The sequence below is a fragment of the Macaca mulatta genome, chromosome 15, assembly GCF_049350105.2.
Source record: "Macaca mulatta isolate MMU2019108-1 chromosome 15, T2T-MMU8v2.0, whole genome shotgun sequence".
NCBI classification, from domain to species: Eukaryota; Metazoa; Chordata; class Mammalia; order Primates; family Cercopithecidae; genus Macaca; species Macaca mulatta.
In genome coordinates this window covers 48,151,137-48,178,097 of record NC_133420.1, presented here as the reverse complement: position 1 = coordinate 48,178,097, position 26,961 = coordinate 48,151,137, and the positions used below count along the sequence as shown (strand labels likewise).

The following is a 26,961-nucleotide window of genomic DNA, read 5'->3' as shown; positions in this document are numbered from 1 at the left end:
GAATACCATTCAAAGCTATGTTAGTTATATATATTGCTATGTAACAAACAAGTTCAAAACCGTGGCTTATGAGAGCAATGATGTATTAATTTTCTGAAGGTTGGCCGGATATGTTCTTTTGCTAGTTTCACTGAAGCTTATTCTAAGACATGCTTTTTGGTGAATTATTCATGTATTTCATGTGGGTATATAACACTCCAGTGAATTCTTGAAGTCAGTTTTAAAAATCTTTTTATTATTACCTGTAGGTAATGATAGAATGGTGTAGGTTCTATCTGCAAAATATCTACCACGTTTCAAACATCAGTGTTCTAAGAATCACCTGGGGAGCTTATTTAAAATGCAGATCACTGGTTCCCACCCAAGACATTCTAATTATATTGATGAAGCCCAGGAACCTATATGTGTTAGAAGTTCGGACGACTACACTCTAAAAAAATACTGGTCTACATCAGCACTCCTGCTTCAACTTCGCAGACACAGTCCAGGTCCTCCAGTTTCTTACTTACTGCGTATGCTCCCCACTGATATCCCTGCCCTGGAGCACACTAATCTAGCAATTTTCGTGACCAATTGCTTATTTAAATCATCTGGAGAACTCTTAAAAAATTACTGATGCCTGACCAGGCAGGGTGGCACACACTTGTAATCCTAGCTACACAGGATGCTGAGGTTGGAGCACCACTTAAGCCCAGGAATTTGAGACTAGCCTGGACAACATAGCTAGACCCCATCTCAAAAAAATTTACTGATGTCTTTGCCTTACCCATAGCAATTAAATCAGACTCCCTGGAAGTGAGGCCCCAGCTACCAGGATAATTTTAAAGCAACTTGGTAGATTTGACTATGCAGCCACAATTGAGAACAGCTGTTCTCATTCATCCACTGCCTCCAGTGGTCTTTCTTACTATGTCCTAAAGTATTCTAAGGTTTCTTCTTTACTAGAGCATAGCTTCCCAGCCTGTATCCCAGGGAAGGGAAACAGGCTACAGGTGTGGTATAAAACATCAATTGACCAGTGATCCAGGCTGCTCCTGGGCCTATGAGCTTCAGGTAAAAGCAGCTTTCTCCTGAGGCTTCTTGGATGGTAGCCTGAGTTGGGCCAGGTTTGCCCATGTTCTCCACTGCCCACTGCAGACGTGACCCATAGAGATGCAGAAGGAGAATGTTGCCAGGTGTCCAGGAAGCTCAACCCAAGGTATGGCTGGTTGGGGAAGGGAGAATGCTGCAAACTGGCGTACTGGTCCAAATCTCTGTCTTCACATGTATTTGATTCTTTTGCTCAATAATCACTGATGTGCCCTCCGTGTGGCTACAGGGTGATTGCTCCAACAGTGCATGTGCATTTTTAGAATTAGTTGCATTATCATTTTGAACAATTTGATGCCGGGAGTGGCAGCTTATGCCTGTAATCCCAGCACTTTGGGAGGGCTGAGGTGCGTACCTGTAGCTCCAGCTACTGCAGGTTGGAGGGCCTGGCAGGGGAGTTTGAGGCAGGAGGATGGCTTGAGCCTGGAAGTTTCAGCCTGCAGTGAACCATGATCACGCCCCTGAATTCCAGCCAGGATGACAGAGCAAAACTGTGTCTCAAAATACAATTTAAAAAAAGAAATAAATAAAAATTTTATTGGAAGACATAAAATTGGATTTTAAATCTACCAGCATTATAACAGTAAATTTTAATACTACGTTGGACAAAGAAAGAACTCACGTTTCTTTTAAATAAAATTTTAGATGTTGGTTTAACAATCAGATGCTGGCTGTCAAAGTGTTTTAAATTTTTGTCACCTATTTGTGTGATTAAACTTTTCTTTTTAAAAAAATTATTATTGGGCCAGGTGCAGTGGCTCATGCCTGTAATCCCAGCACTTTGGGAGGCTGATCGAGTTCAGGAGTTTGAGACCAGCCTGGCCAACATAGTGAAACCCCGTCTCTACTAAAAATACCAAAAAACCCCCCAAACAAACAAACAAAAAAAAAAACTAGCAAGGCATGGTGGCACCTGCCTGTAGTCCCAGCTACTTGGGAGGCTGAGGCAGGAGAATTGCTTGAACCTGGGAGGCGGAGGTTGCAGTGAGCTGAGATCGTGCCGTTGCATTTCAGCTTGGGCAACAGAGTGAGACTTTGTCTCAAAAACAAACAAACAAAAATTAAATTATTATTTACTTATTTTAATTTAACTTTTTTTGAGATAGGGTCTCACTTTGTTGCCTAGGCTGGAGTGCAGTGGTATTATCTCAGCTCACTATAACCTCTCCCTCCCAGGTTCAAGTGATTCTCCTGCCTCAGCCTCGTGAGTAGCTGGATTGAAGTTTTCTTTTATTGGTTATTAGTGAAAATATGAAGATAAAATTTTAAAGTTTGATTAGGAATTGTATCTGGCATAAGTTATCATAAAAAATGTGTATCATAAAAAGTGTTTTCAATGTTAAAAGCAATTATCTACCTGACCTCAAAATGTCAACAATATCAAAATTCAGAACTTCTGTTTACTTAACTCCACACTGAGAATATATTTGCAACCAAAAAGCCCATGAAGAACTGGTATCTACAATGGATAAAGAATACCTACAAATCACCTAGTAAAGAATGGACAATTCAATAGGAAAGTGGGACAAAGACTTAAACAGGTCACAAAAGAGAAAATCTACAAAATCAATAGCGTACTGAAAATGTTCAGCATCATTAGTAGTTACAGAAATGCAAAATAAGGCTGGACACAGTGGCTCATGCCTGTAATCCCAGCACTTTGGGAGGCCAAGGCAGGAGGATGACTTGAACCTGGGAGGCGGAGATTGCAGTGAACCGAGATTGCACCACTGCACTCCAGCATAGATGACACAGTGAGACTGTCTCAAAAAAGTAAAAATAAAAAAAGAAAGAAATGCAAGATAAAACCAGGAAATATAATTACACATCTGCCAAATTTGATTTTATTTCATTTAAATTTAAGTCTAATGACACTATGGAGTATGTAGAATGGCAAGGACTCATCCCTATAAGTACTTGGGGAAAGTGGCATTATCTAATAAGATTGATCAAATTTGTACTCTGCTCACCGTATGTGGTTTCCGGACCAGCAGCATTGGCATCTCCTGAGTGCTTGTTAAAAATGTGGAATTGTGCGCCTGTAATCCCAGCTACTCAGGAGGCTGAGGCAGGAGAATCGCTTGAACCCTGGAGGTGGAGGTTGCAGTGAGCTGAGATCGTGTCACTGCACTCCAGCCTGGGCGACAGAGATTCTGTCTCAAAAAAAAAAAAAAAAAAAAAAAAAAAAAAAAAAAAAAAAAAAAAAAAAAAAAAGCGGAATTGCAGACCCTGCCTCAGACCTGCTGAATCAGAATGTCATGCACATGTTAATGTTTGAGAAGCACTGCTCCATGACCCAGAGATTTTACTCCAAATACACACCTTAAAGAACCTCTTTCACATGTGTTCTGATGATGTGTTTGAGTATATTTGTGGCAGCATTTTTTTGTAAATAAAAACTGAGGCTAGCTCCAGTCCATTAGCAGCAGAATGGACAAACAAATTATGGTGTAGCTATATAATGGAATACTATGGATCAGGAAAACAAATGAACTACAATTATGCATATTAGTGACACTTACAAGCATAATGTTGAGTGCAAGAAGCAGATCACGGGATGATACCACTTACATAGCATTCAAAACCAGGTGAATTATCTTGTTTAGGATATACAAATATGAAAAAAGCAAGGGTGCCGGGCGCGGTGGCTTACGCCCGTAATCTCAGCACTTTGGGAGGCTGAGGCAGGTGGATCATCTGAAGTCAAGAGTTCGAGACCAGCCTGACCAACATGGTGAAACCCTGTCTCTACTAAAAATACAAAATTAGCTGGGTGTGGTGGCGCATGGCTGTAATCCCAGCTACTCAGGAGGCTGAGGCAGGAGCATTGCTTGAATTCGGGAGGCAGAAGTTGCAGTAAGCCGAGATCGTGCCATTGCACTTCAGCCTGGGCAGCAAGAGTGCAACTTTGTTTCAGAAAAAAAAAAAAAAAAAAAGAAAAAAAAGAAAAAAGCAAGGGTATAATTATCACAAGAGCCACATGGGGTTATCCCTGGCAGGTGGAGGAAGAAGGTATGATCAGTATACTACACTGGGGACTTTCAAGACATTGGCAGTGTTCTATTTCATAACCTGGGTGATCACTGCACAGCTAGCCATTTTGCTGATAGTTCTGAAATAGTGCATATGTTTTATATATTCTTCTGTATTTCACAATTAAACATTTTTAAAGAAGTTACATTCATGAAAATGAGCTTGAAGTTTCACACTAAAAAATTAGGTAAGATATTTTTGTGGAAGTTTTATACAAATTCAGTAGTTAACAGTCTCTGCAATAGTTTCAATTTGGTTTTTGTGTTAAAATGATTTTAAGTAGAAATGTCATTTTTTCACTAAGCCACATATAGATGTTCCCAAATCCTTTCCACTCCAACCCAGTGGGGGGTTCAAATATTGTTTTCTTCGTATGCCATGACATAAAACACATTGTGATGCAGGGAACTAGAGACCAAATTATTTCCAAGGTGTTCAAGGCTCCAACCTTCCCTTGCAGCTTCATCTGTTGCTCTGCTTCAAATTCTAGCTGTTGGATTCCTTGCCTTCCTCCAAAGTAACTGCCATGCCATTAAGCTCATGCTTCTTCTGGATGACCATGAACAACTCCAGGGTAGTGTGCTATACTATACATTTTGGAGTATTCATGTAACAGAATACTGTATTTGCCTCTCCCCTCCCCTCCCCTCCTCTTCTTTTTGAGATGGAGTCTCACTCTGTCACCTACGCTGAAGTGCAGTGGTGCAATCTCAGCTCACTGCAACCTCCGCCTCCCGGGTCTAAGCAATTCTTTTGCCTCAGTCTCCTGAGTAGCTGGGATTACAGGTGCCCACCACCAAGCCCAGCTAATTTTTATATTTTTAGTGGAGACAGGGTTTCGCCATGTTGGTCAGGCTGGTCTCAAACCCCTGACCTCAGGTGATCTGCCCGCCTTGGCCTTCTAAAATGCTGGGATTACACGTGTGAGCCACTACACCCAGCCAATATTTGCCTTATTTTAATGACTAGTTATTCTATAGTCTATGGAACTATAAATCCTATATTTACCTTCATTACTATATTGACAAGAAGTAAAAATGTGCTCACTAATAATATTTCTAGATTTATTAATATTAGTAATCCATTTTGGGGACAATAGAATTTATGTGACATTGAATTGTGCTGTGCAAATACTGAGATTTTTATGAAGTATGGTCTTTAGTTAACTCTAATATCTTTAATATTTTAAATAGGTGATAATATATTCAAGTTTGAAGCATCTACTCTAAACACTTGTTCCGTAACAAAGCAACCAAGTTTAGCATCTGAATTTTTTGGAGGTTGGCAGTAAAGAGCTATGAAACGATATGAATGAGAAGAAACACTATGATATTTATGTTCATCTCTTAAACTGCTTTTGAATCATGAAATAAAAAGCATCTGTTAACTACCTTCTGCAACAATTAGGATGTTTGCCCATCTCATGCTAAGAGACTATCAATGAATTTCATTGTGTTGACCACAATCACTGTCAGAAATGAGAGATCAACTGGTCACCCATCATCTCCTGGCCATATTGTATCCCTTAAACTGCTGGTTCTCAACCTTGAATGCACATGAGATCATCAAAAGTGTCCAGGCAACACTCAAGACCATTTACAGCAAAATCTCTGGGAGTGGAATCCCAACATCCCTTTTGTCTTTGGAAAGCTCCCTAGTTGATTCTCAGTGCTGCCAAAATTTAGAGCCACGTCCTGAACCTGAACAAACCCTCCCTCCCAGTCCCTTTCACAGTACCTGCTGGAATCTTGCTTTGGATCACGAACTGTCTCTGTATCTTTTATGTGTTCTTGGAACATCAACTCCTTCCTTAACAGAAATCTCCTAAGGGCTCCTCCTCCCCAACACTTTACACTCCACATACCCAAGTCAGGTGACTGGATTTTTTGCTTGCCTCCCCACCTAAGGCCCCTTCCAAACCACTTCTTGCAAAATCTCCTACTCCTTTGAAACTCATTCATTAAGTTGTACCCACTTCCTACCTTCCTTATTGCTGCCATCTGCTATCAGCCTCACTCACTAAAGATGGTTCACCTCACAGACTTCTCTTTCCATCCCTATGCCCATTTTCTTTCCCTGAAACCCACGTATGCTCCTGGCCTCAAATCCTTGACCTGCTGAGTTCCAATCTTCCTCTATCCCACTTCACCATCTTCTTATGGTCACCCTAGTCTTTGTCTTCCCTGGAAATTTATTTCTCAAACCTGTTTTTAAATCTTGCTCTGCTCATCACCTCCTATCCTCTTAAAGTTTGCCTACTCAGTCACTCCCACTGCCACCTTTCTTTGACCTTGTCAAGACCTCTAATCCTCACCCCTTTCTCTCTGGCTTACCAGCCTTTTCCTCTCTACTTCTCCAGCCTTGATTCTATACTGCATCAGTATAATCAATCCCTCAAAAGTACTGTCAGCTTCTCTGCATCCCTACTCGCTACTGGACTCAACTACCAAGACCCAATCCTCCTCCAGCTTCAACTCTCCACCTTTGGTTGCCTGCACACACAGCAGGTCTCAGGTCCTAACAAACCTCATGTGGGCACTCAACTATGCCCAGAAACCATGCTCTGCTTTGCCACTGTGAAGATAACAATTTCATACCTTCTCCTCAAAACTGCCTGCTTGGAAAACACAAACTGTCAGATGGAAACACCATCTTCCCATCCCCAAATGGACAAGTTCTCTTCAACCTTGCGCTCACTTTCATCTCACTGGTTATGGTGGAGGAAAGACATAACCAACACCAATCTCTCCCATTGTGCTCTGAATCCATTCTTTTTCTTTTTTTTAAATTACCAGCTTTATTGAGGTATAATTGACAATTGCTTATATTTAAGGTGTACAATGTAATTATTTGATATATGAATGCACTGTGTAGTAATCACATTAATTAACATATCACCAGTTACCATTTGTGTCTGTGTGTGGGGGTGGGGTGGGGTGAACATACTTAAGACCTACTCTTAGCAAATTTCAAGTAAACAATACAGTATTACTAACTATAGTAACTATGCTGCACAGTAGCTTCCCAGAACTTATTCATTTTATAACTACAAATTTGGGCCAGGTACAGTGGTTCATGCCTGAAATCCCAGCACTTTGGGAGGCCGAGGTGGCCGGTTTGACAGATATGAGAAATGTGATTTCTGTTCCCACCAAACTGGCTTCCTTCCCCATCCCTCCATAGGAATTTTGTGTTGCAATCACCAACTTCCATTTTGTTTTCTCAATCTTACCTTTCTTAGCCCCAAGGGAATATGATAAATGACATTCCTTCCTCTTTGAAATGCTCTCCTCTGTTCTTCCAGGATGAAACCCTCTTCTGGTATTTCTCTTTCCCCTCTGGCCATCCTTCAGTCTCTTTTGTTGGTTCCTATTCTACTTGACCTCCAAATATTGAGTCCTTCAGTCTAACTTGAGCCCTCTTCACTCTGGACTCCTCCTGGGTGATGTCATGTTTGTTTATAAGTGCCATTCTACATGACAATGTCTTTCAAATTTCTATCCCAGTCCAGACCTGTCCTTGGAGCTCTAGGTGCCCAACAGACTGCACAGCACCTTCAGTGGGATGTGCACCACAGAAGCACCCAACTCAGAAGGGCCAGAGACTGACTCCCTCACCACCACCCTTTTCTCCCTCCCATCCTCACCTCACTCATGACATCACATCATACCCCAACCACCCAGGGCTTCCACCAGAAACCTGAGATTCACTCCTGGGTCCTCCTCTCACAAGCCCTTAAGACTGTTCCAGCTCTATCACCTCCCCACTGTCCTCCTAGTCACAGCCATCATTATCTCTGATCTAGATAATTGCAAAAGCCTAACTAGGGCTGGGCACGGTGGCTCATGCCTGTAATCTCAGCACTTTGGGAGGATGAGGTGGGTAGATCACCTGAGGTCAGGAGTTCGAGACCAGCTTGGTCAACATGGTGAAACCTCATCTCCACTAAAAATACAAAAATTAACTGGGCATGGTGGTGGGTGCCTGTAATCCTAGCTACTCGGGAGGCTGAGGCAGGAGAATGGCTTGACCCTGGGAGGCGGAGGTTGCAGTGAGCTGAGATTGCGCCATTGCATTCCAACCTGGGTGACAAGAGCGAAACTCCATCTCAAAAAACAACCTAAAAGCCTAACTGGTTTTCCAGTTTTTAGTTTCCATTTTCTATACAGGTGCCAAAATAACTCCTGTTATCAAAGCTTGTTACCCTGACTTACCCTACAATGGTTTCTCATCCCTTCTAGAACAAATAACACCTGGGCTGACCTGGCCCTGCCACTCTATCGAGCTTTATTTCATGCTCCTCTGATTATTCTACAAGGTACCAAGCTCTTTCTTGACTGTCCTTGACTCCTTTGTGTCTGTCATTCTCTCTGCTGGAAAGCTGATTCCCTGGCTCTCAGCAGGTTGAAGTCCTTTTCATCCATCAGCTCTCAGCTTACAGTCACCTCACAGAACCCAGGTCCAACCACCTGATGCAAAGCAGGTTCTCCTATTATTCTCAATTACTGCACCCAGTTCTTGGTTTTGCCTTGTAGAATATACTAGTCTATTATTCACTAGTTTGTCTCAGCTTCTAGAATGTTCGCTGTATGAGGACGAGGGTGTCTTAGTCACATCTTTATTCCAAGCCTAGCATGATGCCTGGCACGTAATAGGCATTCCATTCATATTTTGAGAGATCATCTGAGTTTGGCATCCTAATTTCACATGAGGAAAGAAACTCAACTAAGGGCCCATCATTTTCCTACTTATTCAGATTGTTGCACTGCAGGCAATGTAGTAGTTAAAAGCACATATTCTGGTACCAGACTTCTTTGGTTCAAATCCCAACTCCTCCACTGACTAGTTGTGATGCAGGGGAAATTACCACTCTGTTTCCTCACTGGTAAACGGGGATTACAGTATCTATAATAGGATTGTTGCAAAGATTACATGAATTAATAGAAAGATGATGCCTGACTTATGATAATTCTGCTCTTCATTATTACGTAAATTCAAAAATAGTTTCTTCAACCCCCCAACCCCTTACTGTGCTTAGAACACAAGAAACAATGTTCTTTGAATGATATAACTAATAATTTCCCACAACTTTTACTACTCAGGACAGAACCTATGTCTGGTCTATACAACTAGACTTTCTCAGATACTTCGAGGAGAATCAAGATCCTTGTGACAAAACAAACAAACAAAACAATTGCTTCATGGGTGGACATCTATTTTGGTCATGCTGATCTTTTGACGAGCGTAGAGGATTTACCTGCTAGAACAGAGAACACTATTTTCTCTGTCAAAAGTTAACAAATAACAACATACTACTTTATTACCTGCATTACCCCTAACAAGAGATTTTTGTAGCAATACATTAAGGTAGCAATAATAGTTTTTTAAATCTTAAAATAATCAGTGGCCTACAAGGTTACTAAGAAGTGATTGAGAATATAGGAAAATACATTAAATGATCATTTCGCATTTATTTTGAAAGCTATTCAGACACCAGTTTTAAAAAGTGTTAGAATTAATGTTTTATTGTCACACAGATGGCAACTGGGTTTATGTCTTCATATTTTATATTTTTGTAAATTAAAAAAATTACAAGTTTTAAATAGCCAATGGCTGGTTATGTTTTCAGAAAACATGATTAGACTAATTCATTAATGGTGGCTTCAAGCTTTTCCTTATTGGCTCCAGAAAATTCACCCACCTGTTAAAAGAATATTGAACTGATATTAGATGTAGTATTGTAGCACTGTTTTATACATAAAATATCAGCATAGAATGAAGGAAGAATAGGGGTGGAGGGAAGAAGAGGTATAATCTTATTTAAAATAAACTTCCTTGAATAACATACAGTTCATTTAAGTTATAAACAAAGAAAAAATATCAAAGAAAAGTCAAAAGGCTTAAGTACAAATTTTCTTTTACACAATACCTAACAACAACAAATGAACTGCCCAAGTCTAAGAAATGTGCTTTAAGATATAAATAGGAAACACCAATTAGAGGGATTTAGTGACTAGTTCTAGGAAAGATCAATTTTCAATTAGATGTCACATTATGTACTTAAGCCAATGAAGAATGACACATTTAAAAATTCTTGTGCAGCACACCAACATGGCACAAGTATACATATGTAACAAACCTGCACGTTATGCACATGTACCCTAGAACTTAAATAATAATAAAATAAATAAATAAAAATTCTTAAAAGCAGAACTTGGTGATATGCCTCAATCTTTGAAGGGAACATCACTCCAGTGGTTTATTCACTTATACTGGGTTTCCTATTGCCCAGTTAGAGTTTTAAAGGTCAGATATACGTACCTTTTGTCCCTTCTTAAAAAACTGGAATGTTGGCATGCATTTGACTTCACACTCTGAAGCAACATCCTGGTAGGGAAAGTAGCAGGGGAGAGGATTAAATACAAGACACTCAGTACTGAGCTTTGACAGAAGTAATCCAAAACCAGAACTTTTCCCTGTTATGTACCCCACATTTCAGCATGAGGACATTTTTCAGCATATGAAAATTAATATAATGAATATAATTGCAGTACAAAAGCCAAACCGGTTATATTCTCAATGAAAGTTTTATTAATATTTACTTCCTTTGATGGGCACATCAACAGGCAGAATGTTCAGAAGGTTACTAGCCTCAGATACTCCAGCAATCCAGTATGTTGTTTAATCCAATCAAATTCTCAACTATTTTCAGTATCATACAAAGAAGCAACAAAAAATTCTGCTACAATTGGACTCAGTATTATAATCTTAACTATTCCTTACAACTAGTACCTCTTGTTTCTTGCTCATAATTTTTCCAGTTTTATTATGAAGGCCGAGTACACAGAATGATTATATAAGGTCTAAAGTCTAAAAAAATGAAAAGCAATTGTTCAAGAACAAAATCATAGTAACCTCAAGGAAAACCCACACTGGGTTTACTGATTATTATTATTTTTGAGACAGGGTCTGGCTCTGTCACCCAGGCTGGATGGAATGCAGGGGCACAATCTCAACTCACTACAAACTTCACTTCCCAGACTCAAGCCATCCTCCCTCCTCAGCTTCCCCAGTAGTCGGGACTACAGGCACATGCCACCAACCTGGTTAATCTGTGTGTGTGTGTGTGTGTGTGTGTGTGTATATATTTTTTTTTTTTTGTAGAGACAAGATCTCTCCATGTTGCCCAGGCTGGTCTCAAACTCATGAACTCAAGTGATCTGCCTTCCTCAGGCTCCCAAAGTGCTGGGATTACAGGTATGAGCCACCACGCCCAGCCTCCTGCCTATTTTCAATTAAAAATTGATATGTGAGGCCAAGGCCAGTGGACTACCTGAGGTCAGGAGTTCGAGACTAGCCTGGCTAACATGGAGAAACCCCATCTCTACTAAAAATACAAAAATTAGCCAAGCGTGGTGGTGCACGTCTGTCATCCCAGCTACTTAGGAGGCTGAGACAGGACAACTGCTTGAACCTGGGAGGTGGAGGTTGCAGTGAGCTGAGATCACGCCACTGTACTCCAGCCTGGGCGAAAGAACGAGACTCTATCTCGGGAGGAAAAATAAAAAGACTTTGTGGATTCTCAAACCTTGCTGCAGTATCAGAATCACCTGAGGGGTACTACAAGTTTCCCCATCAACCTCCATCTTAAACCATTACAGTTAAGATTGAGCTTCAGGTGACTCTGACACTCTAACCTTTGAAAGCCATCTTACTTAGAAAATCCACAAATTCCTAACATTGCAAATTGGGCTAGTTGATTCATATTTTCTCCTCTCCTAGAAGTGGCTCTTGCTACAGCTAAAGATTTTTCTGCAGCTCAAAGGTAACTGAAGTAACAGACATTCCTCAACTATGGAATGCTAAATGAGAATTCTTGTAATACCCCACGCTCAACACATTGTTCATGCTGTAAGAGGGCAAGGTTTGGAGGACAATACCATGAAACTGGTTTGGTTTGGAACCCAATGGGGATTGAAAATGTCAGCCAGACACTTAAAAGAGGACTGGGAAAGAAATACAGAACTACTCGGCAACTAAGCAGCAAAAGCTATACAGGACAGCAAGCGAGCAGGCAGGACTGTTGAGAACCAAATCATGGAAACCAACAGAGAACTCTCAAGGGGAAGAAAGGCCAGCTACAAACACTATGACGACCTCTAGGATGGTGGTTGGCACTACTGTTAAGGAGTTCTTTCTAGGTAATCTTTACTTTTTCTTTTAACCCTGGACACCTGCTGAGAATGAAAGTACAGGTTCCAGTAAGAGGCACAAGGACAGTAAAGGCTGGAATAAAAATGGCGAGTGTTTATTGAATGCATACTATTGAAAACTCACTCAAAGTAAGGGTCAGAGGGAGGTCACCATTTATAAAATAAGTATCACAACCCTGTTGGCTGTCAGAGAAATAAGGTTGGTCTCTCATTTTCAAAAGGGCTACTGCTGATACTTTTCTGAGTCTATGGAGGCAAAGTTAAAGTTCCCCAGTTTGTCAGAGGGTCACTTCAAGGTTTTAAAAGACACTTTCAGGCCAGGCACGGTGGCTCATGCCTGTAATCCCAGTTCTTTGGGAGGCCAAAATGGGTGGATCACTTGAGGTAAGGAGTTCGAGAACAGCCTGTCCAGCAAAGTGAAACCCCGTCTCTACTAAAAACATGAAATTTAGCCCGGTGTGGTGGCAGACGCCTGTAGTCCCAGCTACTCGGGAGGCTGAGGCAGGAGAATTGCTTGAACCTGGGAGGTGGAGGTTGCAGTGAGCAGAGATGGCACCACTGCACTCCAGCCTGGGCGACAGAGTGAGACTCTGTCTCAAAAAAGAAAAAAGATACTTTCAGGGTGATGAGAGTGCCCCAAGCAGACATGAAGGAGGAGCTGTGTCATACGGAAGTCCTTGAGAGCTTTGCACACCTATAGTAATGCACCATTTAACATTTGGTCAATGACCAAATGTAATGTACCAATTAACATTAGGTTGATGACAGACTGCATATATGTGGTGGTCCCATAGGATTATAATTAAGTTGAAAAATTCCTCTCACCTAGTGATGGGTTAATGTCATAGCCCATCGCATTAGCTGGTGCAAGCAAATCTGTGCTGCAATTACATAAAAAGTATACCACTATAGACTGCTTTATCTATGGAGGAGACATTCTTTTGTTCCTTTACTTTCTTTTTTTTTTTTCTTTTTTGAGATGGAGTTTCGCTCTTGTTGCCCAGGCTGGAGTGCAATGGCGTGATCTCGGCTCTCCACAACCTCCGTCCCCTGGGTTCAAGTGATTCTCCTGCCTCAGCCACTCAAGTAGCTGGGATTACAGTCATGCACCACCACGCCCGGCTAATTTTGTATTTTTTTTTAGTAGAGACAGGGTTCCTCCAATGTCTGTCAGGCTAGTCCGGAACTCCCGACCTCAGGTGATCCGCCCACCTCGGCCTCCCAAAGTGCTAGGATTACAGGCGTGAGCCACCGCGCCTGGCCATTGTTCCTTTACTTTCTTAACAACCTTGCCTTCACTTAAAAAAGCATATCACTACAATTATGTACAGTATATACTACTTGATACTAAACAGCTAGGTTACTGGTTTTTGTATTTACTATACTTTCATCATTAATTTAGAGTGTATTCCTACTTATTTTTTTAAGAAGAAAGTTACTATGAAACAGCCTCAGCCAAGTCCTTCAGGAAGCATTCCAGAAGGCACTGTTATCATAGGAGATGAAAGGTCCATGCATATTACTGTCCCTGAAGACCTTTCCGTGAGACAAGCTGTGGGGATGGGAGACAGTGATACTGATGATCCTGACCGTGTCGGTCTAGGCTAATGTATGTGTTTGAATCTTAGTTTTTAACAAAAAGTTTAAAGTCTTTTTTTAAAAAGCTTATAGACTAAGGATATAAAGAAAATATTTTTGTAGAGCTGTACAATGCATTCGTGTTTTAAGCTAAGTGTTACTAGAAGAGTTAGAGTTAAAAAATAAAAAACTTATAAAGTAAAAAAGTTATAATAAATGTACTGCTGCAAAAAGAAATTTTAAAAATAAAATCTGTAAGCATACAGTGTTTATAATGTCTACGGGTTCTAGGCCTTCACATTCACTCACCACCCACTCACTGACTCACCCAGATCACCTCTCAGTCCTGCAAGTCCCGTTTATGGCAAGTACCTTATACAGGCATACCATTTTTTAATGTTCTATATATTTTCACCATATCTTTTCTAGGTTTAGATACACAAATACTTACTGTTGTGTTATAACTGCCTACAGTATTCAGTACAGTAACATGCCTTACATGTTTGTGGCCTAGGAGCAACAGGCTTTACCACATAGCCTAGGTGTACAGGAGGCTATGCCACCTAGGTTGTGTAAGTACACTCTATGTGTGCACAACCAAATTGCCTAACATTTCTCAGAAGGTATCCTCATCATCAAGTGACGCATGACTGTACTTCCCAAAGGCAGTAAGAACACCTGTCCTCAGTACAGTATGGTGCATTGCTCTGCCTCAAGAGGCTGACTTCACCTTCTGTGCTGCAGTCCCATTACCTGTTCAATGAGGGTGCTAATAAAAAATATTCTTATAGTTATTGTGAGGATTAAATGACATAGTGCATGCAAAGGGCTTATCATGGCATCTAGCACCTATTTACTTTCACATAAAAATCAAGGCTGGGCGTGGTGGCTCATGCCTGTAATCCCAGAACTTTGGGAGGCCAAGGTGGGTGGATCACCTGAAGTCAGGAGTTTGAGACCAGCCTGACCAACATGGTGAAACCGTCTCTACTAAAAATACAAAATTAGCCAGGCATGGTGGTGCATGCCTGTAATCCCAGCTACCCAGGAGGCTGAGGCAGAGAATTGCTTGGACCCGAGAGGCGGAAGTTGCAGTGAGCCGAGATCACGCCACTGCACTCCAGTCCAGGTGACAGAGCGAGAGTTATTATAACTGTTATTCTCAAATGTTAGTCTCAAAAAAAAAAAAAAAAGTCAAGTTGTTATCTGATAGGATCAGTGGCAGTTAGAATTTCTCTACTCCAGGTGCAATTTTCCCCTAGCTAAATTGACCTTAATAGAAGAAATAAGACTAAGTTTGATTAAAACAAGGAACAAGGATTTTTTTTTCCCCCCACAAAAGTGCAATTACGCTCTTTTAAAAAAAAAAACAACTCTGGGACACATCTAGAACAGTAACTTAACAACCATACCACATTCATCATTCATTCTACACCTATACTAAATGCAAGGCAGGTGTGCTAGGTGAAGGGGAAACCAAGGTGAATTAAGACAGGGTCCCACCCTGATCCTAGGAATCTACTGAGACTAATGGTAAAGGACAGACATAAAGATCATTATAATAATTGCCAAGATTCACTGAGTACTTAGGGCACACAAGGGGTAAGTGGAGAAGGGGTGAAGCTCATGACAAGGAGTTAGTCAGGTAGGAAAGAAAAGGACAGACCAGAGGGAGGAGACAGCACAAGCCAAGGCAGGGGTTGCCCAAGGCACAGAGTCAAAATTTGGCTGAGAATATGCAATCTGGGGTTGCTGCGCCCTCCCATGTTTAGAGAGCACTGCCATATGCCTGTTTTAAGTGACCCTTCAGCCTTTATTGGACATTCCATGTTTGCTCAATGAATAAGCAACCTTGGGTGATTGATGTGACAGGTCTTAAGGCTCAAGGAAGAGGAGTGACTGGCCTAAAAGCAGAAGCCAGTGAGCCAGGACTGGAAGTCAGGTCCAGCGCCTCTGTTGCCACACTGCACCCCTCCCCCATCGCCTTTCCTTCTCCACTGGGGCTAAGTGAAAATGCTAACTTATCTGCAAAGGGCCCCGAAGTGATACCTCTTCAACAGGCTCTCCTAGGTCAGTGGTCATGTGCTAAGCACCGGATCTATACCCACCATAAGACAGAGCATCCTCTAATGGGTAGTGCTTAAGGTCAAGAGCTGAGAAGCCAGACCACTTCATTTTAAATCCTAGCTCAGCCACATACTCACTGAAACTTCATGAACAACCTGTGTTTCAGTTTTCTCATCTATAAAATGGGGATGATAACAGCACTCAGGATTAAATGAACTGATACTTAAAAACTACCCAGAATAGTGCCTGGCATATACCTAGCGCAAAACAAGTATTCATTAAATAAAACCAAACCTGGAATTTCTTCCAAATTATTCTCTCAGGTACCTTGGTGTTTATCTGTTAAAACATTTGTGGTTTCTAATTGACTAAAATCAACCAAGACTAGAATAGGCTTGCAAATGCAGGGTCTCACGCTACTGCAAGTTCACGAAGAGCCCTACAAGCGGTCTCATAATTTGGTGACTCCATCAAGCCTATGGATGTAATGATCATAGCTAAATTCAATCTCTATTTATTGAGCATCTCAGAGTGTAAAGTAGAACGTAGGGTTTTAGAAAGGTGGGTGGCCGATAAGATTCAGAAGTCTCACTGATTTATTTTTGTTTACTTTAGGATGTGATATACAGCTCCTGATAGCTAGGATTAAGCTCCTAATTTACCTGCTCTTCTGAGATAGAACTTTTTAGATAGGATTACAGTTCTAGAATTATTTGACATATTTATGGAAAAAAGCACTGTGCAATTCAGAGGAAAAGGCCAACGTGAAAAGCTCAGTAGTATCTCGTATTTCCAGCTACGTACCTGACAGTCATCCACATCTACTTCAAGGAATACCACGTTGGAATACTTTTCAGAGAGGGACTGGAAAATTTTAAATGAAAAATCCAAAAAGATTTAGAACTAGGTAATGGCAATCAATGTACTCAAGCTTCTTAAATGGAAACTTAATAAAAGTAGAGACTAATTAAAGATCCAAATATTTAGATCTTTGGAGACATAGATCTAAGAGACATAAATTTTCTCTAAATCAAATTTTTCCTAGTATAAAACAGTTTGTCATATCAAACTCTGAGGCTGGGATTTCAAATAAGGCCCATGTTTCAATGTGGGAAAAAAAGAACTATTTAAGACAAAATTAACTTCTAAAATTTATTTTCAATGGGCTACATGTATCAAACCTAAATTATTTGTTATACTACTGCTTCTAGACCAATGATCCAGCCAAAGAAACCCCCCACCAAAACCAAAATCCTTTAACTGTCTTTCTTTTCTACCTTTGTGACCACCAACCCATAAACACAAATCTCTTACAAAGCAGACATTGTTTAATACTCACATGAAAGAAAGGCTTGATCATTTTGCAAGGCCCACACCACGTGGCTGAGAAGTCAACTACTACAAGTTTATCACCTGCGGTGTTCAAGGCTTCCTGAAAAGCAGCCTAACAGCAAAAAAAGCTTATATTAAATAAATAAATATTAAACCTTCAAAAGAAAGACTCGACACAATCACACAAAGTACATTTTGGAGGACCTCCTTTCAGGACCTACTTTTTAGCCAAAAAAAAAAAAAAAAAAAATAACCCAAACAAGCCAAATAAAACTCCATTTGAAGAAATTCTATATATTGTTGATAGTGTTACTTGATAAGATGAAACAAGATATAATGTGTAGAGCATACTGATATTCATGTCTTCATGACTATTTTATAAAATATTGTGAACTGGCTAATTTCTCTTTCCACCAAACAAAAGGAAAATAAAAATAGATATTTGTACTAAAAATGTTTCCATGTCAAGGCTAGGTATACGGTAGACATTCACTAAACACTTATGGATTATGAAGGGGTCACCTGAAGTCACAAAGACATAGGATTTTGCAATTGAAACATCACAAGTTACTTAAAAAAAAAAGTTGGCTGGGCATGGTGGCTTATGCCTGTAATCTTAGCACTTTGGGAGGCTGAGGTGGGCGGATCACTAGGTCAGAAGTTCGAGACCAGCCTGGCCAATATGGTGAAACCCTGTCTCTACTAAAAATACAAAAAAAACTAGCTGGGTGTGGTGGCTCATGCCTGTAGTCCCAGCCACTCAGGAGGCTGAGGCAGGAGAATAGCTTGAACCCAGAAGGTGGAGGTTGCAGTGAGTCAAGATTGTGCCACTGCACTCCATCCTGGGCAATAGAGGGAGACTCCATCTCAAAAAAAAAAAAAAAAAAAAGCTATGACTTTTGATTAAACTCATTTGTCTATGGTAGACCATACGAAAATCTAAAATTTTTTGAAAAGTCAAGGAAACTAACCTTCCCCAAACCTCAACACTCAGACATCACTGTTGACATAAGCATAATGGGGTTTCCAGAGTTGAGATTACACGTTTACCAACTTTTGATTTTTGCCCTTTATTTTAAAACTACACCCTCATCATTCATTAAATGAAAATTTTAGTTCCTTATGAAGGAAATTTTTCTTAGATATTGTTTTTCATAAGGAATGCTTGTTAAATAAAATTCTTAGTAGAAATGATGAAGAAATCTCTTACCAGTAACTTCCCTGAATTATTTACTATCTAGATACTGTAACCCTGGGAACCCAATATTCTAGTTACCAAGGACTCATTTTTGTTTTGTTTTGTTTTTGAGACAGAATTTCACTTGTTGCCCAGGCTAGAGTGCAAAGGCCTGATCTCAGCTCACTGCAACCTCTGCCCCGGGGGTTCAAGTGATTCTCGTGCCTCAGCCTCCCGAGTAGCTGGGATTACAAGCCTTTGCCACCAGGCCCAGCTTATTTTTGTATTTTTAGTAGAGATGGGGTTTTGCCATGTTGACCAGGCTGGTCTTGAACTCCTGACCTGAAGTGATCCACCCGCCTTGGCCTCCCCAAAACAAAGGACTCATTTTAACCACAATTAGTCTGTTAGTGCTGACCAAACCCGAAAACCAAACCAGAGCAATTAAGATAAATCAAAACATAAACATCTATTATCTGAAGTCTAGGTTTTCTTCAAGGAAACAACACTGGTCAAATAGGTTTAATAAAAAATGAACATTTCCCGCCTCTCACCACCACAAGAGGTCCTGTAAAGAAAGAAATCAAATAAAACACCATAAGATAAAAAACCAAATAAACAAGAAAACACTAATGTGACCTCAGGTAGTAATAGTTACTTCTCTAGATTTCTAATTTCTACCTCATGTTTTTGGGAAATTCACAATTGGTGTTCCTGAGAAAGGTAGGACAACACTTCCATAAATTTTTCAGTTATGCAAATCCCTCACCCCCACCCCTAGAGATGGAGACATGGGGAGGGCTGCAGCAGGGTACATTAGAAGTGTAGCAATTGTTTTTCCAAATCATCACTGATTGTTCCAGATCAATTTCATTCAAAGCCTTCCCTAATGTGATTTTCAAGAAAGTTAAACCAAGCATCCTTTACTGCAAGATCCAGGTGAGATAGGAAAAAAGGTCAAGAAATGCCAACGTCTGGAATAGACATTTTTGTTTTTTTAACATGATTGACCCTCATTGAAAACTTCAGATTACTTTCAAGAGGGAAGGTATTTCAAACATACTCAAGGCTTTTCCAAAACAGTTCTGAATCAAATTTAAACACAAGTACCTAAAATTCTGAAAAGAGGCATGCAACAGTAACTTTTAGCCTAAATGAACATGAGTTACACCCCAGGTATGTGCAGGCTTCATGTACAAGCTCTCTTCTGATACTTCCAAACGGGTATCAGCTTGAAAATTATTCAAGAGTATATTACTAAGAAGAAATCACAGAAACTAACAGTTACTATTAATAAATGTCTCCATCACTGACACCAATAATCTGGGGGAAGCAAAACAATGTAGTTGGGGTAAATAGGAGCAGAGTCTAAGATCTCTTTGCTTAAACATACCTACTCTGAAGGTAGTAAGTGTGAGTGGTTTCTGAAGTATTTAGCCAAGTGCCTTGTGGATGGGAGTTGAATAAATGGTAGGTGTCATTCTTCTTCTTCTTTTTTTTAAAGTTTATTTCTTCCTCATCACATTTACAATCAATTATTCCATTCCTCTCTGAAATAGATCCCAGTCGGCCCTAACGTACTAACAGACTACCTCAGAAACAGAATTGTTCTCAATGACCAATGATGCCAATTTAGTCCATTAGGATGAAAACGTAAGATATATTCAACATTTACAAATAACAGGCTGGGCGCGGTGGCTAACACCTGTAATCCTAGCACTTCGGGAAGCCGAGGTTGGTGGATCACCTTAAGTCAGGAGTTCGAGACAAACCTGACCAATATCGTGAAACCCCGTCTCTCCTAAAAATACAAAATTACCGGGCGTGGCGGCGCATGCCTGTAATCCCAGCTACTCAAGAGGCTGAGGCAAGAGAATCGCTTGAACTCGGGAGGTGGAGGTTGCAGTGGGCCAAGATCAAGCCACTGCACTCCAGCCAGGGCAACAAAAGCAAAACTCCGTCTCAAAAAACAAACTAACAAATAACAATCAAATTAGTGTAACTTTCGATCAATGACTTTGGATTGTTACTTTGAGGATTGATTATCAGGGCCTGTGGGCCCCAGGCTGTAGTGCTTTTTTTAAAGTTCCTGTCACCCTTGTACACCTTTGTCACTGGTAGAAGAGGAAGGTGCCACCATGCTCTGACAACTGGGAGGACTAAACTGTGCTCCAGAAATCCTAATCAACTTTCTGTTTGTAGTAACTGGATACTGTGACAACTAACATAGACCACTCAAAGGTCTTCTGGCTCCGTGGCGGGGGGTTCTCAGCAGTTCGGTTATACTGAGGTTGCCAGACCCTGGAGAACAGAATCCCAGCCCCACTCCCTTCCCCAGGAATGGACTAAAATTTGTCACACAATAGGTGCTTGGAAAAAAGTATATGAAAGACAATTCACTACTAAGGATCTTTTCAACACATGAGGGCTGCTAAAATGAGAATCCCACTAAGAAAATACTGATTAAGAGGAAGATAAAAGACTACAGTGGCAATCAACATACGAGGAAAAAAATACTGAGTCAATAACAATCAAAGGCACAAAAGGATCGGGGACACATTGCAGACACACTTCTGTTTCCGAAGCCCACCCGGCACCAAACAGGTCAGGGCACTCAAGGCGGGCGAGGATCCGCCCTCCCCTGCTTCCCGCGGGTGGGGAGGGGTCATCGCAGGGTAGGCGCTGGCGAGGGGTCTTCTACCGTTCGGGCAGTATCAATTTCCTCCACTCACTTTTCTGACGCTGCATTTAACAAATATTTCTGGAATGGCTACATTAGACACTGCGTGTTAGGCTCTGGGTTTCCCAGTCTAGAAGGTTTTAGGCTTGCAATAACTTTCAAACATGGGAAGTCTGTTTTGCCTTGGGCATTTTTAAAAGGACAAACATCGATCGGGATACCGATAGGTCGGCGAGCAGGCAGCAAGGCGCGGCTGCACCCAGGAGGAACCCTGGCTCCAGCAAAACCCACCGACTGAGGGTGAATCACGGACGGGCAGGGCAGCCGGGGCCCCCGGGCCCAACCTTGGGGACTGAGTCATTCCAAAGCCACTGCTGCCGGAAACACGCACTGAGCCACAGGAGTCCCGTGGGCGCGGCCCGGACCTCACTTCCTCGCGGTCACCTGGGGCCCTCTGGCCTCCTGGCCAGACCTGCACGTGCCAAGGGGTCTCCAGCCGCAATCCGCCTCCTTAGTGCGGATACAGCACGCGTCACCTTTGGGGCCGGGAATGGGTGGAAGCAGCTGAGGGTCTCCGGCCTAGACCAGCTCCCAAGGGAGATCACTACCCCCGCTGCGGGTGGATCACTTCGCATACGGAAAGGCAGCGGCGGCCAGCGACCCGTGCCTTCTGCAAGGGGCCCTCTCTATCCTTGCCTAGGGCCTGAATCTGGATACAGAAGGGGGCCAAGGGCGGACCCCTTCTATTCCCTCGCCTTCCTCCAGTCGGGGCTGCCCGGACGGGATGGTGCAGGAAGGGCAGCGTGGGGGCTCCTCACGCTGCCCGCGCTCTCACATCTCCCGGGCGCTCCCCGCGTGCGTGCAACCCCCCGGGGCACAGGGTGCGGGCAACGCTGGATACCGCCACTCCGCCCTCCAGGGGACCCTCGTCCCTCTCTTCCCTTCCACCAGGGCAGGCTCCACCGCCTTGGGCGCGCCCAGGCCGCCGCTTCCCTCAGTCCCAGGCCGAGACGCCGCGTCCCTTTCCCCCGGCGATGCAGAAGGGCGGCCTCCGCATCTCCCGCCACCGCCTTCCCCAGCTACAGAGGCCGCCCGCGGCGCCGGCGCCCCGGCCTTCCCCGGGAGCGCGTACCTTGCTCTCGATCTGCTTCACCATCTTTGCTGCTGGGGTCTGAGGAGCGGCTGTAAGGACCGATGGAAACGGATCCAAAGCACCAAACCGAGCTTGAGTCGCCGCTTGCTCTCCTTTTATAAACGGGCACGCCCGGCGTGCGTGTGGCGGGGGCGCGCGCGCCCGCCCGGACCTCCGCGCCCGCCGCTGCGCCCCGGCCACGCCCCGCCCCTGGAGCCTGCGAGCCGGGATCGGGGCGGGGCTGGCGCAAGCGTGGGGCGGAGCTCCAGGGCTTCGGCTCCTGCGCCTCCAAGCCTAGCTCGCGCCCCAGCTGGAAGTGGGGATCAGCACTGCGCGTGACGGTGGGAGGCAGGGAGACGGACAGTCACCCCCAGAGACACAAGGTCTTTCCCAGGTCACCTGGGGATGCGTCCGCCGCGCCTGAATCGAACGCGCCCACGCTCGAGATGGGGACAGTCCTGGGACCGCCCAGGCAGGGCTGGATTCCTCGAAAAGTCCCGCCACGCCCTGGCCATCCCCAGCCCCGTGAACCTCACAAAGTGCTGAGTAACGGTGACCAGGAAGTTTCTCGGTGTGTACGTCCTTGCCTCCTCTCCAGAATTTACCGTGACCGTTCTTTTCTCTAACCTCCTTCTGTTCTTTCATTTTCACTGCTGAACCCGCTGCTCCAGCTTGACACAGCGGTTTAGTGAGGTAGAAACGACCGGGGGACTGGTTGGGCTCTTGACCATCAGACAGCTGCCTGTGAGATGGAAGTGCCGCCGGATTGAGCTCTGCAGCTTAGTTACGCAGTTGTGACCCTAGAAAGGTCCTGACCTCCTAGAGTCTCAGTGTTCCCTTCTGTAGAACGCGAATCATGATGGTCTCAATCTCACGGTGGTGTTATTTTGAGGGTTAATAGTGCTTGCAAAGTGATCAGGACCGTGCTTGGCACATAGTAAACACTCCATAGATAGTTCTTATTCGGTGTCTTGCGGGGACTGATTGGGCCTGGCCATCTTATACAGCATTTACAGTGGGACAGCACGCAAATTTGTGTGAGTTTTTTCAAAGGAGGCAGACTCCTGGAACAGAAGTCGGAGTTTGCATTGATCCAGGAATGCCTGTTGCAGGTTATGTCTGGCAGGGCTGGGGATTGTGGAAGGTGGGTATGTTAGCTGACCTTGTGGCGCCAGGAAGGCCTGTCAGCGGCTCAAAGTGGAGGTTGAAAAGCTGCTCACAGGAACGAGAGCCGGAAGGCTGGGAGGGAGAGTCCCAGGTCTGTATTTTCAGAGCTGAGCTGTTCCCAATGAAGCTGCAACTAGGTGTGATTGCCTAGGGGTGGTGAAATTGCTGCCTGCCTGCCCCCTAGAACCCCTGGCTTCCTTCTTTTGCTCTTTCAGACAGAAGAAGGGAGGAAACCAGAGGTTTTGAACCTATTGTGCAAAGTTTCTAGGGGGCTGAGGAGCACGGAGCATGAATATGGATATAGGCAAGGGACACATTCTAAAGACAGCCCTAGAGGGAGGGAAGACAGACTGCCCTGAATGCAGCAACGTTCCCAAAGAGAGGGAGGTTATTGGGGCAGAGAGGAAGGAGCTGTATGGAGCACCCATAGCAGAATCTATAACCTGCTTTTCTGCTGCTGGTTTTCAGTTCAGCTGCATCCTAGCTTCCTGGCCTTTATCTGTTTGTTGGTGAATTTGCATAGGTGATGACAACAAATCATTGAGTTACAGGAAGGGGCAATGCAGGCCATCCTCAATGTTCAGTGACTCAGTGAAGGAGGTACTCCCTCTCCCTAACCTCCACAGAACCAACGCAGAGTAGATGTGGAGGATGGTACAGTTATAAGGAACTGGGAGGCCAGAGTATGTGTTAAGAGTCTGGACTCTGCAATTTGACTCCCTTGTCCTCATCCCTTCATGACTGGGTAACTCTAGGCAAGTCTAAATAGCCTTTTTGTGCATCAGTTTCCTTATCTGAGAAGTGGGCATAATAATAGCTTGTGCTATTATAAGGGTTGAGTGAACTAAAATGTATGTAAAATGCTTAGAACTGTGCCTGGTGTGTAGTGAATGCTACATGAACTATGATTATAGGCTATTAAATGAATGATGAGATCCATCTGGAATGATGGCAGAGCTAGGGTGGAAAGAGAGACAATAACAGGTGTCAGTCTTAAACGAATTAAGTAATGAAGACAGTAGTAATGAACAGTGGGCTCTGTAACATGAGCCTCAAAGGAAAAGGGCTTTTTTTTCCCTGCAAGGAAGAGAGAGAAGTGGGCTGGATCTGGTCCCAAGGAGCAGGTTCCCTGCAGTTGTGGCAAGGAGGTGATGTTCTTTGAGAAGAGTGAGGTACAGGGGAATTATTTGGGACTGCCCAGAGAGGAAGGGTTCATTTGTGCAGAGAAATGTAGAGGCTCTGTGTATTAGTTAGAATTTTCAGTTGCAAGGAGAAATTCTAGCTTAAACTGACGTAAAGCAAAAAGAGAATTAGTAACTCATTACCAAGAACCCCAGGGGCCTAACAGTGTCACAGGGCACCATCTCTCTAGTTTCATTCTCAAGTAGGCACTCTATGTAAGAGTGAAGTAGGCAGCTCCAGACTTAGGTTCCTAGTAGTTTAGTATCTCTGCAGGAAGAGTGTTCCTCTTTCTTGTTCTTGTAAATGTCTGAGAGGCTGACCTTCACTTTCATGGTGGGGAAAGGGATTAGCCTTGATTGAAACTTTGGACTAAGAGTAGGGAAAATCCAGGTGGTTACCAGAAAAATAAGAGACTGCTGCCGGACCAGCAAAAATGATGTTTTCATGTCACCCAAAAGGGCAGAAACATGTAACAAGGGTGATGGACTGACTTCAGGCCTGGGTCAGCTGAGTCCAGCCTCCACATGGGACTGGAGAACTAGGTCAGCTGTCTTTGTTTGGGTCTCAACTCAAATTTGAAGAAAATGCAGTTGTAGGATTTCTGAAACAAGTTTTTCTCACATCCCAGGTGTCTCTGAGTGGTCTTAACCACCTAATTCATCATAGCCAGAGGTGCTCAATGATACTGCACATTCCTGGACCACACCCAGACAGACATACAGAATCAGGTTTTTAAGGTAGGGCCTTGTAATCTGCATATTTATTTATTTATTTATTTATTTTCTTTTTCTTTTTTTTGTGTTCTAGGGTACATGTGCACAACGTGCAGGTTTGTTACATGTGTATACATGTGCCATGCTGGTGTGCTGCACCCATTAATACTCGTCATTTACATTAGGTATATCTCCTAATGCTATCCCTCCCACCTCCCCCCACCCCACAACAGGCCCTGGTGTGTGATGTTCCCCTTCCTGTGTCCAAGTGATCTCATTGTTCAATTCCCACCTATGAGTGAGAACATGCGGTGTTTGGTTTTCTGTTCTTGGGATAGTTTGCTGAAAATGATGGTTTCCAACTGCATCCATGTCCCTACAAAGGACACGAACTCATCCTTTTTTATGGCTACATAGTATTCCATGGTGTATATGTGCCACATTTTCTTAATCCAGTCTGTCATTGATGGACATATGGGTTGGTTCCAAGTCTTTGCTATTGTGAATAGTGCCGCAATAAACATACGTGTGCATGTGTCTTTATAGCAGCATGGTAATCTGCATTTTTAAAAGCATCTCAGGTGATTGGGTACACTAAGATTTGATGAGCTTTGCCATGGGATCTTCAGAGGGAGGCCAGCATTAGTTAAGCTTCAAGACTGTGTCTAGCAAGAGAGTTGAGATGGGGACTCAAAATTTTGAGAATGTGTTAAGTGACATAAAATCAGGAGCTGTAAGTACTACAGTAAAAAAAAAAAAAAAAAAAAGTGGTAGAAGGAAAAGGAACAAATTAACCTGGGTGGGGCAATCATTAAATGCCAAGCCTAGAGCTGGGTGTGTCATATCATTCCTCTCAATATCCCTTAGGAGATAGACATTATTTTTCCTATTTCACAGAGAAGGAAATTGAGATTCAAAGAAGTCACCTAGTCATATCCAGTGTTCACTAATTCTTATACTCTGTCCATGAAGGGGAAGTATCAGCACAGTTTTCAAGCCCATCTGCATGTATTAAGTGCCCCTCATTTCACCGGTGAAAAATATCTAACATCCCTTATGCTAATGTGCTGTATATTACATCAAATGTTAACTATTTAGATTGTAAAAATTAATTTACACACAAATATATATCACACTTTTCATTGCCAAGTATTTTAATGTAAATTTCAGATAATATAATAACCCCTGTGGATAACCTACCCTGCTCCTTTTAGCCCTTAATCTGCTCCAGTGGTCACCCTCACTGCCCCCTTGAGCCCTTTCTCCATGTAGCATGGAACCATCTGGATTCAGCAAGCACCACTGTATTCCCAGATATTTCTTTTAACCACAAGTTTTGCCCCCTCACTGTATATCATTGTATGACATACAATGTTCCATGTACGTCACGGCCAGGCAGTGAGGCAAGTGCTTCCCATTGCTGCGTCCAGATTCTTTCTCCTCCCAAAATCCCATGGATTTTTAGAAAGAAAAAAAAAAAATTGTTTTCAAAAGAAAAAGGAATTTGACCTTTACACCATACCATAAAATTACTTAAAATTTACCAAGGAACTACTGGAAGAAGACATTAGAGAGAATCTTTGCAACATTGCAGTAGG

The 26,961-nt window shown here is 42.8% G+C and overlaps 1 protein-coding gene and 1 long non-coding RNA gene across 3 annotated transcripts; one reads left to right on the top strand and one right to left on the bottom strand.

Annotated features, from left to right (window-relative positions):
* Positions 1 to 6,893: 6,893 nt before the first annotated feature.
* Positions 6,894 to 22,429, bottom strand: TXN (thioredoxin). Of its 2 annotated transcripts, NM_001042732.2 has the most exon segments (5): positions 9,620 to 9,823; positions 10,444 to 10,509; positions 16,785 to 16,844; positions 17,320 to 17,424; positions 22,302 to 22,429. In NM_001042732.2, coding segments are annotated over 5 exon segments (318 nt in total). In that variant the 5' UTR covers positions 22,326 to 22,429; the 3' UTR covers positions 9,620 to 9,760.
* Positions 22,430 to 22,585: 156 nt separating this feature from the next.
* Positions 22,586 to 25,911, top strand: LOC144335164 (uncharacterized). Its single transcript, XR_013405655.1, has 2 exons — positions 22,586 to 22,872; positions 25,458 to 25,911. It is a non-coding gene; the product is annotated as an uncharacterized LOC144335164 (long non-coding RNA).
* The last annotated feature ends 1,050 nt before the right edge of the window (positions 25,912 to 26,961 follow it).